The sequence below is a fragment of the Populus trichocarpa genome, chromosome 2, assembly GCF_000002775.5.
Source record: "Populus trichocarpa isolate Nisqually-1 chromosome 2, P.trichocarpa_v4.1, whole genome shotgun sequence".
NCBI lineage: Eukaryota > Viridiplantae > Streptophyta > Magnoliopsida > Malpighiales > Salicaceae > Populus > Populus trichocarpa.
The window spans coordinates 23,064,222-23,084,431 of NC_037286.2; the positions used below are offsets into that span (position 1 = coordinate 23,064,222).

The following is a 20,210-nucleotide window of genomic DNA, read 5'->3' on the forward strand; positions in this document are numbered from 1 at the left end:
GGTAGTATTCTTCTTTGGCCAATCCTCAGCAGAGCTGAAAACTTGCCCATGAAGTAATACTCAACTATAGACACCAATAGTATGTATTTTGCCAGCATCAATTCTAAAACAAAATATGGGCTAGAATCCAGCACGATATTAGTATACAGATACTTGAGTCAGAAGCATTTAGTATACAGGTACTTGAGTTGGAACCATAAGAAGAAACGTTAGGTTACAATAATATGGAAGCTATCATGTTCAAGCAAATGCCAGAATGGTTCAAGTTAACTCATGTCTCCAACTTGGCCTTTGTCCTATACTGACGGTCTGGTCTCTGGGAACTAGTCCTATCAGCTGCTGTTTCTGGTTTATCTTCCTCCATGGCACAGGTTTCAGTATCAAGGTCATCGCCGGCTGCAATCCTAAGAGGCACCCCTCTCCTAAGCTTGAAGTCTTCACTGGCATCATCCCAGTTTTGTTTAGAATCAATGCAGTTATCAGTCAATGTAACAGCACCAGTTTTCTTTTTTGGTATGAAGGTGAATGGTTTTGAAAGATCAACAGGATCGTCATCTGGATGTAATTCTGCATTCTTTGCTCGCTGCAGCATCTTGAGGAAGTCCATATACGCTCCTCGGTTTGATTCTTCATCTACATCAGTTGATGAATCAAAAGTATAGTGTGTATATTTCGAAGGATTTCGCATGTGATCCGGAATTCCAGAAGGATAATCTGGAGAAAAATGATACACTATGGTTTCTTCTGTTGAATCAGTAGTTTCCATCTGCGTGTCTTCAACTCCATCATACTCTTCATCATTACCGTCTTTGCATTCCGGGTCAAACCGGACACGCTTTCGTAACTTAGAATCCAAATCATTCTCGATCGTCTTGGAATCCAATTGAAAATCCTTCTTCCTCTTCAAAATGGATTTCAGATTACCATCATCAGATACACTAGTATTTTCCTTTACGGTAACCCTCAAAGAATCCATCTTTTTAGCTGCTTCTGCATCTTCCTTTAGCCTAATTTTTGCAGCAAGGTGATTAGCACGCGGATCCCTAGCAACATCCTCAAATGAACTAGGAATCTCATTTCCAGAATCAATATCTATACCATAATCTTCCATTGCTGTCACATAAAGGCGTTCATCTCCAGCCTTTTCCCTGCCAACAGCTACTTTGTCATAATGATCTTCCTCTTCCTGCCAAAAGAAATCATAATTCTATCCGTAAGTCATCGCAAATCATATCCATGAGAATAAAAACATATTCCCTATTGATAATCATCGTCAATCACACATAAGTAAATCCCACTAAACCATCATCTTACATTTTTTTTGCTATAATTCTACTGGGCTTAGAGATACCCACAGTAGCACTTATGTCGGGACCAAAGCTTAGATTACCTTCTTGACATAGATTATTATACAATGTATGTGTGCGTTCTAGCTCAAGAAATCAGATTAATTAATCACAAGAAAAAAGAGCAGCAGCGGCAAAATAACATGATAATCAACAAAGAGGAAAGACATAATTAAGGAACAATTAATTAATGAATACCTCATAATCAAGAGTACAATCCAGGCCAATAGATTTCTTGATGTCCCATTCTTCATCGTTATAATCTTCGGGTTTAAGTTTCGAGGCGCGTGACTCCTCCTCGCCGTCGTCTAGATCATCAAGGTCTCTTTCGATCTCATCAGACTTGAAATCCATATCGTGGGGTCTTTCTGGATTAAAGTACGGTTGGGGTTGGGTTTCGATTTCAGGGCTGTCCTCCTTGCGGTCTCGAATCCATTGGTTTCGCTCGATTTCTTCGTCAGTGAGACGCCATAGAGAGCTTATAGAGGAGGAGGAGGAAGAGGGTTGCTGGGTTTGTACTGTTGAAGAAGAGAGGGAACCGAAGGCTTTCTCCACTCGGGCACTGAAACTATCTTCCATGGAAATGGGAGAGAGCTTGGTTAGCTAGCTAGGGTTTTATAAAGCTTTTGACTTTAACCCTGTCTCTGTCTTGACGGAGTGTCTGTCTTATGAAGATAAGGAAGGAAAGGCGTTTTCCCCACTCTCCCTCTGGTGCTTGATTGATTTTATTGGTTTTGATCCATCAGTCCTTGTTTTTGTGTTAATTTGTTGAATTGGTCACCATGGAAAATATTTCTTCTATTATACCCCCCTACTCATCACAGTTTGCTAATTGGACTGAATTGTAAGCAAATTTACCATTTGTTGAAATTGAGTTGAATTGACCAAATGTTTGATGATTTTTTTTCAATAAGGATTAATTTGTAAATGGGTCAACTGGGCTATTTTTAAAGGCTGGCTAGTTGGGCCGAGTAAGCCTTTGGAGCTGAACCAAATGAAAATACTGACCTGGACCAAGCTCTTCGCTAGTATTCTCAGTGCTCCTTGCCTCGTGTCTTGTGCTAAGATATGATGATGGACCAGGAGAATCATGGGCCCAATAGGGAGCCCAGTATTAATCTTGAATCCACTGGCTGTGCGTTCGGTTTGGGCCTGAACATTGGATGCTAAGCCTACGGCCCAAGAGTAGCAAGGGACACAACTGGCTCCTGCTGAAAACATTATTTTATACTGATATTAAATAAATACTATGTTGCTAAACTTGTCATTTACTACCTGTCTCATCCTCAATCCATTATTTAGTTATTTCGAGGAATGAGGTTTTAAAAATTAAAGTTTTTTTTATGTATTTTTAAATTTTTTTGATGCGTTAATATTAAAAAAATATTATTTTAATATATTATATATTTTTTAAAAATATATTTTAAATCACAACTATTACTACACTTTTAAATACCTCATATTTAATATCGTGATATGGTGCTCAAGCTTCCAGATAAAAATCAGGGTGACAGATAAACCAGAAATATTCTTATATTTTTTATGAGTATTAATGTGGTTTTTTCTTTATTTATTTAGTTTTAACTTTAGTATCGTTGGTATATAACGTGTTCGGAATTTTTTGAATTGAATTCAATAACAAGATTTTAGCTCAAAATAAAATCTCATCTCATGTTTATCGAGGGTTAATAATTAAATTTTAAATTTGATTCAATTTCTAAAAATACTATAAAAATAAATCATAAATCAAACCATCTAATTTACAATTTGAATGATAAAAAATTTAATATTAAAATTAATTTTTTTAAATACTAATCTAGCCTCTCTCTTTTTATTTTTAAGACTTTTGAAGAAATGAGATGAGAGCAATATTGTAAGTAAAATTAAATGATTTTTATTTTTTAAAAATATTTAAATTTTATTTATTTATCATTTAAATTCGAATCAAATCCTATAATTAAATTTAATTATAATAGAAAATTAGTTCTAAACAACCTTTTTTTTTTGTTTAAGTTTCTCAAATTTTTTTCGTAAAAACTATTTTAGACGTAATCAAATACTTTAAAATAACCCGACCTGAATAAAGTAAGGTTTTTTTTTTTGCCATCTCACAACTAACATTTTTTGTTTTTTATTTTCCCTTTGTTTTTTCTTTTCAACACCAATCCTTGTATTGTATGATTCACATAATCCACCTCAAGAAATACCCTCACAGTTGGTGCCTATGCTTGAAGGGCAACTTAGAAAAATTTCACAAGTGAAACTAAAATGAAACAATAAATAGCCATAGTTGTAGGCATGCATACATACATACATGTATGTATGTATGTATATGTATCACTTACATCAATATCTGGAAACGAGAATCTCATTGGAAATTAGGTAAATAGGACAAATGATTTTACAATCTTATCCTCTTGTTTTTTTATTTAAAAATCTAAAACAATAACATTAATTAATACTACTACTAATAAAAAACAGCAGTCAAGCTAAGTAGATAACTTATCCAAGCAACACGTAGGATCCTAGCCAAACTTTTTCTTTTTTTCTTTTTTTTTAAAAAACAACTTATCCAAAACAATAATAATATGCTTCTCATAGTTATGAAACTCGACCCGATTTAACAGATTGATCTGAAATCCAACTAATTCAGAATTGAAATCGGGCCGGATTAATGAAAAAATAGAAAAAGTTATGACCTGGTGTAACCCGGCTGACCCGGCGGGTTGACCCGGCAAAACTAGGTTAAAAACCCGCAACCCGTTGACTTTTAATTTTTTTTTGTTTTACTAAACGAAGCTGTTTTGAATTTTTTTAAATAAGAATTAACTTGACTCATTCGGTAACCCAGTCAAAACTCGAAATCAAGGCCTTGAACTGGCCGGCCACCGAGCCGGATTTAAAAACTATGATGCATATTTTGCCATAGTTGGCGGACCTGTTACCAAAGGAAGTTTTGGCATCTGCAGTTAAATTGTATTTTTGAAAGATTTTAATTTTTAATTATTTTAATATATTTTTAAATAAAAAATACTTTTAAAAATAATTTTTAACATAATTTTAAACATCGCCTCACTTAGTAAATATCCTGGTTGCTAGATAGATTAACTTGAATGATAGTATTTTTTTATATAAAATATTAACCTGAATGAGTTTAGGCAAAGTTTGAAGTGAACAATTGAGTTATTAAATGCATGTTTAAACTATGTTATAAAAGTATTTTTAAAGAAAATATATTAAAATAATTTTTTATTTATTTTTAACAACAATAATTAAAATTACCAGAAAATACTTAAAAAAATATAAAATTAATATTTTTGTTGAGATAAATATTTTTTTTGAAACAAATCTAAACAAAATTAAAAGCCTAGGTTAACCGGCTTCGGCTAAGCTAATGTTTCATGTAATTCAACTAAAAACCTAATCCGATTTCAGCATTCAATTCCAGGTTTCTTGATTAATTGCTAAGCCGAGCCAAGTTTAACAATTATATATCTTTCTTTGTTTTTCTTTGATGTGATTACCTTTCCCCTTTTTTTTTTTTTAACTACTTAATCCATTTTCTCATCATATCACTTTCAAAGAAGAAAAAAATTGTAAGAAAAGAAGCAGCAATCGCGGTGTGCACGCCTCTCCAGACACAACAGAGTTAATAATTACAAGAAAAGGAGCTGTCTTGCTTTCCAAATAAGCGAGACTTCATCATTAGATTGGTTCAAGACTTTTGCCCACAAGAAGAAGAAGAAGAAGAGCAGTACAAAACCCATCACTGAGACTTAGCTAAAACAAAGATAGCATGATCAGTACTACTTTTCCCATGATTTCTTCATCATTGTCCTTCTGAATTGTAGAGCAAAGGGTGTAAAAAGAAGTAGCAGCAATGGCGGCGGCGGGGATGTTGTTGTGGTGTTTAACAATCTATTTGCAGGGGGGGCTTTGGTTGTCCGTGGAATCCAAGTACATAGCTTACAACACCACAGGGAGCATCGTTCCTGGCAAGATTAACGTTCATTTGGTACCCCACTCTCACGATGATGTTGGGTGGTTGAAGACTGTTGATCAGTACTATTTTGGCGGTAACAATTCTATCCGGGTATGCTTCTTTTTCTCCTACCTTCTCTTTTCCTTTCTTGTATTGAACTGTTGATGACGAATCTTTATGTGCGTGTGTGTATAGGGAGCGTGTGTGCAGAATGTGATAGACTCTGTAATGTCTTCTTTGTTCGAGGATAAGAATCGCAAGTTCATCTATGTAGAGATGGTAGGTGCCCTTCTTCTCATTTTTCAACTACTAGTCTACTTTCTATTTTCTTTGATATTTCTTGGTCATGATCAATTGCTTGTTTGGGGCTCAATTTGGCCAGGCATTCTTCCAGAGATGGTGGAGACAGCAAAGTGAAGCAATGAAGATTAAAGTCAAGGACCTTGTCAACTCTGGTCAACTTGAATTCATGTACTTCCCCTTCCACTTTTCAATTAACTTTCACTCTTTTCTTTTTTTCCCTTTTGTTTTCTTTCTAGCTGCTATCGAAGTACTAGTTAATGATGAAGTTCACTCTCTGTAGACTTAACTGATGATGGGTTTATTATCTTCTTGTTTTTTGGGAACAAGAAATGGGGGCATGTGTATGCATGATGAGGCAACCCCGCATTATATTGATTTGATTGATCAGACAACTTTAGGCCACAAATATATCAAAGATGAATTTGGTCAGCTTCCAAGAGTTGGTTGGCAGATTGACCCTTTTGGACATTCTGCTGTTCAAGCCTATTTGCTTGGTGCTGAGGTATATCTGATTACCCTTTGAACTTCTTTACTATTTTTTGTTTATTACTTTCAGCATTATCTCTTACAATTTTCTATATGCGATCGACTGTGCATACCATCAAGAACTATGTAACCTAGCCAAAGTTGTGTGTATGTACATGTTGGAGTCTCGAACCATGTTACTTATCATTCATCGCAAACATGGCGTGTCGTTCTCTTTTTGTCAGCATAGCTCTGGGATCCGCTTGCTCAAGTATTTGTTTTAGTTTGCAGTTAGGATTCGACTCTCTTTTTTTTGCTCGAATCGATTACCAAGATAGAGCTAAGCGATTGAAGGAGAAGAATCTTGAGGTTGTCTGGCAGGGTTCCAAGTCCCTTGGTTCAACTTCACAGGTTGGCATATTAAATCTGTATATTTCTTTTGCCTTTTTCAATTTTTATATCAGAATTGTGATTTGTTACCATTTATTGATCACTGCTAGCTTTATTGAGGTATAATTACATAGGTGTGATATTTGAACCATTTTTTTTTAAAATTTCTTTGCATTATCAATTCCACGTGCAGATATTTACCGGTATATTTCCTAGGCATTATGACCCTCCTGATGGATTCACATTTGAAATAAATGATGTGTCCCCTCCTATTCAGGTACCTATATTTAAAGAATGATAGGATTTTTTTTTTTTTTTGAAATTCCTATCAACACATAGCTTTTGTCTTGAAGGACGATGTTCTCCTGTTTGACTATAACGTTCAAGAGAGAGTCAATGCCTTTGTTGCTGCTGCTTTAGCTCAGGTGTGATATAAAAAAAGGCTATTTATTCTCTCCAAATGTTTGCTCTATGCTGGATTTTGGATTTTTATCTGTTGTATTTTAATTGCCCTAGATGGGATTAAAGGCTGATTAGAGTCTAAGTATTAGAATCAAAGAGCCATTAATTGTCCATTCTGAGATACAATTAATGGCAATTAACAAACATATCATCTCTTCTTCTTTCCCCACTTTAGGCTAATGTAACCAGGACAAATCATATAATGTGGCTGATGGGGACGGATTTTCGCTATCAGTATGCAAATTCATGGTTCAGGCAGATGGACAAGTTCATTCGTTATGTGAATCAGGTACTTCCTAGTTCCTACAGCCATAAGAAGGTCAAATAAAAAGAAAATGTGTAGATTCCGTGCTAGTGTATTGATTGAAAAGCTCTCAGGATGGTCGGGTAAATGCTCTATATTCAACCCCATCCATTTATACCGATTTGAAACATGCAGCAGATGAAGAATGGCTTCTCAAAACAGAAGATTTTTTCCCGTGAGTTTTATGTCGTAATGCTGATATCCTACTCATACATATTTTGCTAACCTTGCTGAAAGATTATAACCGCTTTCCAGATACGCGGATCATCCAAATGCATATTGGACTGGTTATTTTACAAGCAGGCCAGCCTTCAAAGGCTATGTCAGATTGATGAGTGGATACTATCTTGTAAGATCTTGGCCCTTTATTTCTTCACTAAATATCCTGTTATGCTCTCATTTCCATTGCTAACATTATTGCTCTATAACTAGGCTGCAAGGCAGCTAGAATTCTTTAAAGGCAGAAATTCTTCAGGGCCAAACACTGATGCTCTTGCTGATGCTTTGGCAATTGCACAACATCATGATGCAGTTAGTGGTACAGAAAGGCAGCATGTTGCCGCTGATTATGCTCTGCGACTGTCAATTGGCTATAAGGAGGTGCTTATCAGTTTGGTGTCCAACAAAATTCTAGGCATGTTTGGATTAAATCTATCACTTTTCTGATACATTTCACTTATTTTTCTCTGCAGGCTGAGAAATTGGTTGCCTCTTCACTTGCTTCTTTGGCAGAGTCAACTTCAAATATCAGACAAGGGAACACTGTCATCAATTTTCAGCAAGTAATATCTGTTTGATCGCGCTATTTCTTTGGTGTATTGCAACTATTCAAAAAGTTACCCCTGGGGAGATTAAGTTTTTGTGCTGGATATTATCATGAACGTAAATGGTTTGAAGACTTGTTGATGCGTGTATGGTTCTAAAGGGTTAGTTTGGTAGGCAGTGTAAGCCTTGGAAGAGTGAAGATTTGAAATTACAACTGCCTGCTCTTTAAAAATATACATGCACGTGGATTATTCAAGTTGTTTAATTTTTTTATTAATTAAGAAATAGTATTGAAATAATTGTTTTTTTAACTAATTTACATTTACATAAATTGCTAAGTTTAAAAATAGTAAAAGAACTTTAATTGAATAGAGAATGAGGGGAAAAACAAGAAAAGGAACCCTAATTGATTTGACCATGTGATAAATTAAAAATAATCTGTCTGTTTGTGTGTCTTTGTGATAAATAGTATCTAAAAAAGTTGCCAGAAATGAAATATTATTGAGAATGCTCCATTATTTTCCTGCTTTCCTCACCCCTTTCCTTGCATGCTCTGAGAATAACCTGGTTTATTGTTCATAGTGATATTTTTGCATCTTAAGCGACTTTATACTAGATCGTCCTTTCTGTTGACATTGAATGGAAAAGTTTGCTGAAATCTGTTCTGTGAATTTTGTTGGCAGTGTCCACTTCTTAATATAAGTTACTGTCCTCCTTCAGAAGCTGACTTGTCTGATGGGAAAAGCTTGGTAAGAGGTTTTTCCCCTTGTGCATGATTTGACTTTGAAGATTAGAGATGGTTTATTCACTCACCATCTTGGGTTCTTCCCTCTCTCACAGCTGGTGGTTGTTTACAATCCTCTAGGATGGAAAAGAGAGGAAGTCATACGAATTCCAGTGAGTTTTTAAATCTTTGCTCTCATCTTTTCTATCGAGCATTTTTACTCTAGGAGCCTCTCGGATGGTTTCTATTGCTAAATGAAGGAGAGCGGCTATTTCATCCAATGAGCTGTTGTCTTTTTGTGCAATTGTAACGGAAAACAATTTATAAAAGTGACCTTCAGCAGTCATTAAAGATAAATTTGATGGTTTCCTGAGTGTAACTAACTTCAGCTCATACTTGCCACAGGTTTCCACTGAAAAAGTTGTGGTTCGAGATTCTAGTGGGGGAGAAATTGAATCTCAGCTTCTACCTATATCAAATGCAACACCACATATAAGAAGGAAATATGTAAAAGCATATTTGGGTAAATTCCCACGTGAGGCACTTAAGTATTGGCTTGCATTTTCAGCATCCCTACCACCCCTTGGTTTCAACACCTACATCGTTTCTGGAGCAAAACAGACAGGTTGCAATATTATCTTCACTTATAATAATATGTCACCGGGAAATGAATGACTAGGACAGTGTTTCCAAGTTACTGACGGATTTCTATTTTGTAATGTCACTTTGTTGAAGGCCCTAGGTCAACTATCTCATTGGTACAGACATCAAATGAAAGTACAAATGAAACCATAGAAGTTGGCCAAGGAAGTTTGAAGCTACTTTATTCTGCAGATGAAGGGAAACTCACTCATTATTTGAATAGCAGAAGCTTGGTATATTGTTTTCTGATGTCAACTAACTTGATTTGTGTTTAATCCTGCAGTCATAATATATTTATTCTTTTACTTTTTGGTTGTCTGTTTCTTTGAATAACTCTTTGCGCTACTATATGAAGGTCTTCAAACGGTAGACTCTTAATGCTGCTAATAGTTCTATATTTTTTTTTTATTACTGAAGGTTACCTCCACTGCTGGACAATCATACAGTTATTATACTGGAAATGATGGCACTGATAAAGATCCACAGGTAGGCAAATGTCCAAGCATCCAAACTTGACTTCTTATACTTGTGAACCACTTACTGCATTTTACAGTACTTGCTCTAGTTTTCAGTTTACTTCAGAAAGTATTTTGTAACTTTACCTGGGTGATATTCATTTTACATGCTGAAGGCCTCTGGGGCATATGTTTTTCGACCAAACAGTACATTACCAATAAAACCCCAATACCAGGTAATTGTGTTCATTTAATTCTTAGATCATAAACTCATGCAGTCATGAAATATCAAACAATTGAAGGAAAATGACCTTTTTTTGGTTCCAGGTTCCTTTGACTGTTATGCGGGGTCCACTACTGGATGAAGTACACCAACAGCTTAATTCATGGATATCGCAGGTGGTTAACTTATCAAAAAATCTCCTACTAATGCACCAACTTCTATCACAAAACCTTCTTGTTTCTATCACTAACAACATTAATTTTTCATATTAAAAATGAAGTTACATTTAGCATTGACTAAGTAAAATAAGGCCTTGATAAAGCATAAATCAAGTGCTTGGAGATGGTGTGAAGATTAAGAAAGAGCTGCGCAACTTCAGCCATAAAGTCTATTTGTGATTAGGTAGTCTTTCAGTGGAACTAGGGCTGGCTGAACTTGTTTAAACATTCATCTTTTTCTCTTGCCATCACTTCTCCTACAAATTGTAAATATTGCTATTGGGTGCTTTCACCAGTGTACTTTTTGGTTGATTTTCACCACTTCATCTGAGAGAAGACTTCAAGTTCAGATGGAGCTTTAAATTTAGTGTATCAAAATAAAATTAGGAAATTGCAGTAGGCAGTGAGTTCTCGATCTGAATATTTTGAATACCTTATTTGATTTTATTATAAAATTAACTAGATGAAAAACAAGAGTCTTGGGTTTTTGTTTTGGAAAAAAAAAACAAAGAATTTTGTCTCTTTTACTTTCAGTGACACAATGCCATATCCGTGCACAGGTTACCAGGGTCTACAAAGGAAAGGAGCATGCTGAAGTTGAATTCACTGTTAGTTACCCTTTTGCAACAATTTTGTTATAAGAGTGCAAATTCCTTTAGGTTAGGGTTATTTTATCACTGAAAGAATGCGTCTTGATTTGATGATATTCATGTACATATCTTCAGATTGGGCCTATACCTGTAGATGATGGAACAGGGAAAGAAATCACAACCCAAATCACAACCACAATAAAGAGCAATAGAACGTTCTACACAGACTCTAATGGACGTGACTTCATTAAACGGGTACACTTGCTTGTTACTGCTTGCAATCCTATATAACATTCAAGTCATCTTACAAACAGCAATTCTTATTCGGTTTTCCTCCGTGTTTATTATTTTGTACGAGAATTTTAGTACAGATATTTGGAAGAGAAGAATGTGTATGAGAGCAGCTTGGCTTGAGGGTGCTCATTTTCATGTTAACTTTGTTATGTACATATGTGGTATTTATGTCTTATTCTTCCATATTTTTTCAGGTGCGAGACTCAAGGACAGACTGGGAGCTCCAAGTGAATCAACCAATTGCTGGAAATTATTACCCTGTATGTTTCTTCTGTAAAGCATCTCAAGTCACGATCTCTCTCTACATTTTTTTTCTTTCTCATATCCTGCTGGAGTCCATTCGCCAGTCTAGTTGTTAAATCTTGGAAGATGCGTGTTCTCTCCATATTCTTAATCTGGCAATGTGGAAGTTTTGCTGGTTAAAAGTATACTGTTTGCTTAGAACATTGAGAAGCAGTTTTATAAACTTCAATTAGCAAGTAATCCTGAAATTGTCTACGAGCATCATTTAAAATCTGAAGTGCATGTACTTGCGGATACCCAACAATTTCTTCTTTGTGAAATTTGTCATTCAACTTTCAGTATGGTATTTATTGTTCCATATTCTGGTGGGTTCCACATTCTTTTGTTAGACAAAAAAAAAAGAGTTGGTGGTTGACTTGATCTATAATTTCTGATAGCACTGACTTAACTTGTTGACAGTTCATCTTGTTATTTGCTTCGTGACAATTAGGTGCTGCCTGTCTGGGAAGCTGCAGAGACCAAGTTTCTGCGGGCTACCTAGCATCTTAAAGCTCTTCACAGAATTTTGTTTTTTTTGAACAGTTCATCTAGGATTGAGGCAATTTTGTTTCCAAAAACTAATGCATGTTAAAGCCCGGACTAACTGATCTGGTTAAACTGGTCAAGCCATTTTCTTTCTACCTACTCTGCTAAGATGGCTTACTTGCCTAAAAAGGACATATTTAGGTGGAGCGGGCCTACTTTCAAAAGAATGAATCCCTTCTTAACATCTATCCCACTGTTATTTGTTTTAAACTCGTTTTTTATTTTTTCGTTTTGTTAATTTTTTGGACATTTTTTTGGCTTTTCCTTTATGTACTTCTAATTTTACAGGTAAATCTTGGAATTTATATTCAAGACAACAGCACGGAGCTCTCCTTGTTGGTGGACCGCTCAGTGGGAGGATCTAGCTTAGTGGATGGTCAAATAGAGCTGATGCTTCATAGGTTTGTCTGAATTAATTACTTCTCACTACATTTAACAATTTTCCTCTTTCCAGTCAGGTTTACTTGTGTTGCAACGATCTCTAATGACATCCATTTATAGGAGGTTGCTTCATGACGATGCAAGAGGTGTTGGTGAAGTGTTGAATGAGACAGTCTGTGTCTTGGATAGATGTGAAGGTTTAACTGTAAGCATCTGTTATGCGCACATATTCACAAGTCTGGTTTTGGTCTTTATCAGGGGGTTTTGGAAAATTGAGATACAGATGCCGTCTTGATGTGACATTTCTTTTTCAGATCCAAGGAAAGTTCTTTCTCAGAATTGATCAACTAGGAGAAGGTGCCAGGTGGCGTCGAACATTTGGCCAAGAGATATATTCCCCAGTTCTGTTAGCCTTCACGGAGCAGGTTAAAAAATAAAGTTCTGATGTTGACATTGTTACTTGAGGCTGTATTGCTTTGGTGATCAATTTTCTGTTTTGCAGGATGGAAGTACCGAGATGAATTTCCCGCTACCAACTTTTTCAGGAATTGATCCATCTTACTCGTTACCCAATAACGTTGCTGTCATAACTCTGCAGGTAAGCAAGAAAAAATTCCTCTTGAAAATTTCTCCAAACAAGCTATTTGTTATGCCCTTGGAGGATAAAAGGATGCATTCACTTCATTGCTTTTTAATAAACCTTATCCTGGGTGTTGAAGAAATCCGAGACAGTGCATATGAATTTGATCTCTACTTACAAGTGTGTGAGAAATAAAGATTTTTTGCCTTTCTTTATAGGAACTTGAAAACGGGAAAGTGCTCCTTCGGTTGGCTCACCTTTATGAGGTTGTAGCTCCTCTCTTATCTCTCTTAAGCCTTTATATACTTACTGCCTTCTTTAGAATGAAACTAACTCTGGCTGTGTTTGGAACAACCTGTTGCAACCTTTTTCTATTTGTCCACTATCTACTTGCTGTTTGTGTTACTTCTGTTAGAATGAATTATCATTTGCTTTTAGTTTTACTCTTAACCCTTGTTTTTATTCTTATGCTGCATTACAACAATGCTGAGCAATCTAATTCTTGTTTTTGGTGGGCATGATGTGTGAGAAGACCGGTGAGGACAAGGATTATTCAGTAATGGCAAGCGTGGAATTGAAAATGCTATTTCCAAAGAAGAAGGTAAAAGCAGTAGGCACTGTTTAGTCCTTTCATGGATGGACAGGTTCTTTTAAGAGCAGTAAGCATCTTAACAGCCAAAGTCATGTTCTTTTTTCGTTTTTTCAGATAGTTGAAGTCACAGAATTGAGCTTATCTGCCAATCAAGAACGAACTGACATGGAAAAGAAGAGGCTGGTGTGGAAAGTCGAAGGCTCCACCGGAGAAGAACCCAAGGTGGTGCGGGGAGGACCTGTTGATCCTGCCAAGCTAGTGGTGGAGCTTGCCCCCATGGAAATCCGCACTTTCCACGTAGACTTTGATCACCTCCAAATGTTTGGTTCCTGAAAGAGAAAAGGTCGGGCTTCTGCAATACCCACATAAGAAGAGACTTATTTTTGTGTGGTGAATGTTGCCCAAATCTCTTGTAGTTTTGAGCCGAATTGCTAAATCCAAGAAAGTGAGAAAGAAATAAACAGCAAATATTAACAGAGTGAACTTTGGTTTATATGGCCAATAGGATTCAGAGCAAGTAGCAGTGAACTCTTTGTACTACAAGTCATGGTGGTCTGGATCTCTAAACATAACCTTTTCAAGTATAACATGTCAAGACCAACTCCAGGATAGTCTCCAAGCATTCAGGAAACAAGTTGCATTTATAATTAACTGAACAATCATACACATGAAGAGATATCTAGGTTTTAGCAGATCACACTTTGAAAAAGAAACGGCATCGTACCATTAATAAACTTAATTAGTGACACAACCATAACTATGTAAATTAGGATTGAAAGAAAAAAATTAGGGAGATAGAAATGAGAAGGGCTTGAGAGAATCTTAGAATGGGAGTCTCGCACAGAGATAAAATTTCTGAATAGAGAAAAGGCTTGTTCGTCCATACTGAGAATTCTTCATCAAGTTTATCTAGGTCGGCTTCCTGATCATCCTCCAAAAATAAAATAAAATTAGGAGAGCAAAATAGTGATGCTTACTTGATAAGGAATTTTTTTACTGAAGGAATAATTAGTGTTATTTTATTAATTATTTTTTAGATTATTTTTTAAAAAATAAATATAATTAGAAGAAAAAAATTCTAAGTGGAAATATTTTTATTATTTTTAATGAATTAAAAGTTTTTTTTTTTTGTGTTTGTCTTTTTTTTTAATATGAGTTTAGGAAGTACGAAATATGAGTTTAAAAAATAAATATAATTAGAAGAGAAAAATTCTAAGTGGAGATATTTTTATTATTTTTGGTGAATTAAAAGTTTTTTTTTTATATATATTTTTTTAATATGAATTTAGGAAATAACTAATAAGTTATCACTCCTAAAACTAAAAGTACTATAAAATTTTCCCTGATATGATTGAATTTGGTTTATTTCCTAAAAAATTAAAAAAAAAATTAAAGTGATAATATGCACCGACATTTTTTTAGTTTCCCAGTTTATAAAAGAATAACACAACGAAAATAATATTCCTTCCTTTCTAATCCATTCCATCTTTCACAACTATGTGATTTATTTTTGCACGAACAATTTTTAAAATTGAGTACAAAATATATGGGTGGGGTGACTAAAAAGCTGAAAAAATAATTAAATCAAGAAAATAAAAAAAATTAAAAAAACCGAATCACGAAAAAAAACTAATTAAACTGATTAGAATATTTAAAAAAATATTTGGTTCGGTTTCGGTTTTATAAATTTGAAATAAAAAAACCTCAACCGAACCGAACCAGTTTAGTTAAAAAAATATAAAATAACTGAACCCAAAAAACTAAACTGAATCGAAACCAAACCTATCATAAAACCTATTAAAAAGTGAAAAAAAAGACCAAAAAACAATATAATTTTTAATTTTTAATATAAAATAACTGAATGAAACTGAATTAAAAATAGTGGGTTGAGTTTTGATTTTTAATATAAAATAATCGAATCAAATAAAAACGGGTGGGTTAAAACTAATTTTAGTTTTATATTTTATTTTTATAAATTTTTTTTATAGATAAAAAACAAAAAAAAAACAATCATCCATGTAAACAATGGATATTTATTATTGGATTGCTGACTGTGACGGATGCTTTCCATTATTATTTTAATGCAATGATTTTTTTATATGTCAGTGAGGATGTAAATTGACAACTATGCCCTCGACTATGGATCGATCGATTCTATCCTAATTCCTAATTCATGGTAGGGGGGGAAGGACAGAGTGAATCACAGTCGCAGATACAGTAAAATAAGAGAGAGAGAGAGAGAGAGAGAGAGAGAGAGCGGAAATGGAAAGGTATGAAGAGGAGGAGTATTTGGCATGCTGTGGAAGCACCCAATTCGCAAAAGAAATGGTGAAGGCTTCTCCTTTTGCTTCTGTCCAAGAAGCCGTCTCTGCTGCCAGAGACATCTGGTTCAACAAGGTGCCTCCCTCCCTCCCTATCTAACTCTCCTATCCATCTAGCCTCGTTAGCTTCTTCTTCCTAGGGTTTTGTTTTTTCAATTATCGAATCGAATCGAATTGGAGTATTTGGGGAAATCAAAGGAATTATTAATTTAATTAATCAATGGATTTAATTAATTAATAGGTTGATGTGAATGGTTGGTTGGAAGCATTCTCTGCTCATCCTCAGATTGGTCAGTCCCCTTCTCCCGATCACATTGCTGCTGCTGCTCAGTTGAGTGTTTTTTTTCTCTCTTTAATTTAATTAACTAATATTGATATTCTACTAATTACAGATTCCTATCAAACAAATACAAAACTAATAGTTTGATTAATGGTGTTTCCTTCCCTGTAGGTGGAGTAAGGGAGAGCAATCTACTGCTTTAGCTACTGGTACCACTTCCACCTTACAGGTACCACATGCTGCTTTCTCTTCTCTTCTCTTCTCTTCTTCTGCTACAACTTACTACTCTCGTGCTAATTATCATTAACGTGCGCGCTCGTGTGTGTGTGTGTGTGTGTGTGTTGCAGGAACTATCTGACTGGAATGCTCGATATAGACACAAGTTTGGATTTATTTTTCTTATTTGTGCATCTGGACGCTCCACTGCTGAAATACTTGCTGACTTGAAGGTACCCTTTATTTTGCTTTACATATATATATATATATATGTCAAATTTTTCAAGTTTAGTTATGTTACTGGTGAATTATTCAAAAAATCCACCTCTCCGTAGATTGTTTTTAAGAAAAATTTTGCTCGCAACTAAACCAAACACAAAATACATGACTTGTTTATGGGGGTATTGTTGGAGCTGGTGTTTTTGTATTTACTCCATACCGATCTCATAAAACTACCACCACACGAGCTGTGCTCTTCTGCTACCATGCTATACAACTTCTCTCCCGCTGCATATGCATAATTTGTTCCTTGCACTTTCACATTTGATCCCTCTTGGCCTGTTATTTAGCCCCTTTTCTGACCTCTTGCACTTTAACATTTGAGATTCGCATTCCAATACGTGTGATTCTTATTTTGCTCTATGCAGAAACGATATCCAAACAGGCCCATAGTTGAGTTTGAGATCGCAGCCCAGGAACAGATGAAAGTTACAGAACTACGTCTTGCGAAGCTCTTTTCAAGTAAAATAAAATCTACTTCAAAAGGCAATGAACATGCCACAGTTTCTGTAAAGAAAGCAGAAGGTGGTTGTATTTTTGCTATCTTTATTGTTGGTTTTATTTATTTGGAGCCTTCTTTTTTTCTTTCCTGGAAACACCATGGGTTCCTGAGCTTCTTTACTGCTTGCATCCCAATACTTGCCTTCTCACCCTTTTCATGTAATACCTTTCTTAACAGTCTCTGCATGTGCAATGCTAATTTTCCTGTGAATCCCTTCTTTACAGTCCCAATATGTTATCCCCAATTTTAATATTCTCCCATCAACTGAGTTATCTATTATACTTTGGTTACATGTTTATTTTATTTCTACCTCTCCATGCAATTAAATAAAGATTTTAGGTCTTTGAACGATAAATGGAACAATAAAATTTTAGGTCTTTGTCGATGTAGACAAGTCCCTGGGACAACTATCCCAAGTTTTGAAGTGTTTTTGTATTAGGTTGAAAATGTTTGTAATAATACATGACCTTTCTTAGAAACAGGTTTTAGAAACAAAAAAAAATAAAGTCTTTCTTGTAATTTCTGGCTTTTGATTGCAATTTAGTCCTGAGTCTCTCCCTGGAACATGTTGTGTGTCCATCTATTATGTGTTTATGACTGTTTGAATTACTGATTATTTGCTTGTGAACTCTAGAAGATCGTGTGAGTATCATTAGCGGGCATTTAACCACAACTAGCGAGTCTTCATCTGGAAAGGCATCTCAAATTTCAACTCGCACTCGTCCACCAATTACAACCCATGTCTTGGATGTTTCTCGAGGCTCTCCAGCTGCCGGTGTTGAGGTATGCCTAGAAATATGGAAGGGAACTCAACCTCGTCCATTGTTTGGTGAGCCAGATGTAGGTGGTTGGGTATTTCAAGGGTCTTCAACCACAGATGCTGATGGGCGAAGTGGTCAACTGATGAACATTGTTGATGTTGTGAACCCAGGAATATACAGAATAAGTTTTAACACAGGTAAATACTGTCCTTCTGGGTTCTTTCCCTGTGTTTCTATTGTGTTTGAAATCAAAGAGTCGCAGAACCGGGAACATTTTCATGTTCCCCTTCTGTTTTCCCCCTTTTCATTTACTACTTACCGAGGTAGCTAGAGCTATGTGGTAGGATAGTTGATGTGTGCAATTTGTCTATGATGCAAGGTGAATTCTCCACAAACTCGTTGTTCCAATGCAACATAAATTCTAAAGAGTGTCAATGTTTGGTAATAATCCGTGACTGTCATTTGTGGAGTTGAGTTATGCATCAATATTTTCATGTTTATATGCTGTGGGCGTAGCATTATCCATTCCCTAATGCTTCTCCACCCCGGCAATTCTCAGAGCAGTTGTAATGGTGGTTATAATAATTGGCCATAGTAATTTCTGGAGTTGATGATGCGTCGATCTATTTTCCTTTTTAAATGCTGAGGGCATCAAATTATCCGCTTCCTAATACTTCTCCAGTTATACTCGAAGCATTTGTACAGTGATTGGGATGCCCAAGTTTGAAGCTTTTGATCAGTGAAGTCAAAAGTTATTTGATTGTTGTAAAAACTGTGCGGATTGAGTCTTTAGGTGATTTCCAAATGGTCAAGCGTCTGTTGTCTTGCGTATGTCTAGTTCCCAGGTTCACTTGTTCAAGCGTTTAGTGTGGAGAAATGGTGCTTAAATGCTAATGGAATTAAAATAAGTAAATAATAATTAATGGGTATTGTTGGAAACGAGCTTTGCACCAGATCGACTTGGGATCTGTCATGAGCTCTAATTAAAAATAAATAAATAAAAGCTGAGAGTTGACCAAATTAACCAGGCAAGGTGGATCTATATTGACTTTTTACAACTTTCTTTAGGGTTAACTAGATGGCATGTTTGTGGGCTTATTAAAATAAAACAGATTAATTTGATAGTATTATAATTGTGAATTAATGCTAGATAAGTAATAGAAACTGAAGGTGATGAAGTTAATATTTCATGACGGAAAAAAAATTGTGTTGATGATCAAAAACTTAGAGATTGAATAGAATGATTTGTATCAATCCATAATATTTTGCGAGGAAAGATACAGTGTTTTTTCCACGTGATTTAGTTTTTCTGTTAATAAAAAAAAATTACAAAGCTAAATTATTTACCAGCTCAATATTAAAAAAAATAAATTGACAAAGTTAATTTTGAAAAAAAAAATATGAAGGGAAACACTGTAGCAATCCACAGTGTTTTGTGAGGAAAGCTACAATGTTTTTCCCAGTAAAATCAACAAAGATAATTTTAGAAAAAATCATGACAAAAAAAAAAATCATGTAGGGAAACACTGTAGCAATCCACAATATTTTGTGAGGAAAGCTATATTGATTTCTCCACATGATTTAGCTTTATTGTAATTGTAATTCTTAACTAACTTAATATTAAAAAAAAATTGACAGATAATTTTGGAAAAAATCATAATAAAAAAAACAAAAAAAACATGTAGGGAAACATCGCAACAACCCACAGTGTTTTAAAGAAAAAAATTACAAAGATAAATTTTCAACCAGCTCAATATTAAAAAAATAAAATCGACAAAAATAATTTTGAAAAACTCATAACAAAAAAAACACAAAAAAATAGAAAAAAAAAACCATGTTGGAAACACTATAGCAATCCACTATGTTTTGCAAGGAAAGCTATAGTGCTTCCCTGTATAATTTAGCCTTACTTGTAATTGTAATTCTCAACCAGCTCAATATTAAAAAAATAAAATCGACAAAGACAATTTTAAAAAAAATCATAAGAAAAAAAAACCATGTGGAGCGACACTGTAGCAATCCACGGTGTTTTGTGAGGAAAGCTACAATATTTTCCCCACATGATTTAGTTTTATTGTAATTGTAATTTTCAACCAACTTAATATTAAAAAAAAATCGACAAAGATAATTTTGGAAAAAATCATAACAAAAAAAAAACAAAAAAACAAAAAAAAAATCATGTGGGGAAACCATATAACAATCTACAGTGTTTTAAAGAAAAAAATTACAAAGCTAAATTCTAACCAGCTCAATATTAAAAAAATAAAATTGACAGATAATTTTGAAAAAAATCAAAACAAAAAAGAA

General features: G+C 34.8%; 3 protein-coding genes across 6 annotated transcripts; 2 read left to right on the forward strand and 1 right to left on the reverse strand.

Annotated features, from left to right (window-relative positions):
- Window positions 1–116: 116 nt before the first annotated feature.
- On the reverse strand, window positions 117–2,053 carry LOC7488605 (uncharacterized). The gene is made up of 2 exons (XM_002302981.4): window positions 1,545–2,053; window positions 117–1,186 (listed from the first exon to the last, which is right to left on the reverse strand). Exons 1-2 carry the CDS (start codon window positions 1,923–1,925, stop codon window positions 272–274), a joined length of 1,296 nt encoding a protein of 431 aa, XP_002303017.1. The 5' UTR covers window positions 1,926–2,053; the 3' UTR covers window positions 117–271.
- A 2,697-nt stretch (window positions 2,054–4,750) lies between these two features.
- On the forward strand, window positions 4,751–14,131 carry LOC7462452 (alpha-mannosidase At3g26720). Of its 2 annotated transcripts, XM_002301724.4 has the most exons (29): window positions 4,751–5,439; window positions 5,524–5,607; window positions 5,711–5,799; window positions 5,959–6,133; window positions 6,388–6,507; window positions 6,680–6,763; window positions 6,840–6,911; window positions 7,124–7,237; window positions 7,327–7,427; window positions 7,508–7,601; window positions 7,685–7,852; window positions 7,945–8,034; window positions 8,701–8,766; window positions 8,858–8,914; window positions 9,147–9,366; window positions 9,477–9,616; window positions 9,801–9,869; window positions 10,015–10,074; window positions 10,166–10,237; window positions 10,840–10,887; window positions 11,005–11,124; window positions 11,358–11,423; window positions 12,280–12,392; window positions 12,493–12,577; window positions 12,687–12,797; window positions 12,875–12,970; window positions 13,171–13,218; window positions 13,485–13,553; window positions 13,659–14,131. In XM_002301724.4, exons 1-29 carry the CDS (start codon window positions 5,227–5,229, stop codon window positions 13,875–13,877), a joined length of 3,063 nt encoding a protein of 1,020 aa, XP_002301760.2. In that variant the 5' UTR covers window positions 4,751–5,226; the 3' UTR covers window positions 13,878–14,131. The 2 variants fall into 2 exon arrangements, with proteins under 2 accessions (XP_002301760.2, XP_024451237.1); XM_024595469.2 differs by lacking the exons at window positions 4,751–5,439; window positions 5,524–5,607 and having other exon boundaries at window positions 6,381–6,507.
- Window positions 14,132–15,664: 1,533 nt separating this feature from the next.
- Window positions 15,665–18,351, forward strand: LOC7488606 (uric acid degradation bifunctional protein TTL). 3 transcript variants are annotated; one of them, XM_052450481.1, is made up of 7 exons: window positions 15,713–15,775; window positions 15,806–15,941; window positions 16,107–16,195; window positions 16,317–16,374; window positions 16,493–16,594; window positions 17,009–17,165; window positions 17,777–18,351. In XM_052450481.1, exons 2-7 carry the CDS (start codon window positions 15,807–15,809, stop codon window positions 18,232–18,234), a joined length of 999 nt encoding a protein of 332 aa, XP_052306441.1. In that variant the 5' UTR covers window positions 15,713–15,775; window position 15,806; the 3' UTR covers window positions 18,235–18,351. The 3 variants fall into 3 exon arrangements, with proteins under 3 accessions (XP_006386862.1, XP_024449812.1, XP_052306441.1); XM_006386800.3 differs by having other exon boundaries at window positions 15,665–15,941; window positions 17,780–18,351; XM_024594044.2 differs by having other exon boundaries at window positions 15,685–15,941.
- The last annotated feature ends 1,859 nt before the right edge of the window (window positions 18,352–20,210 follow it).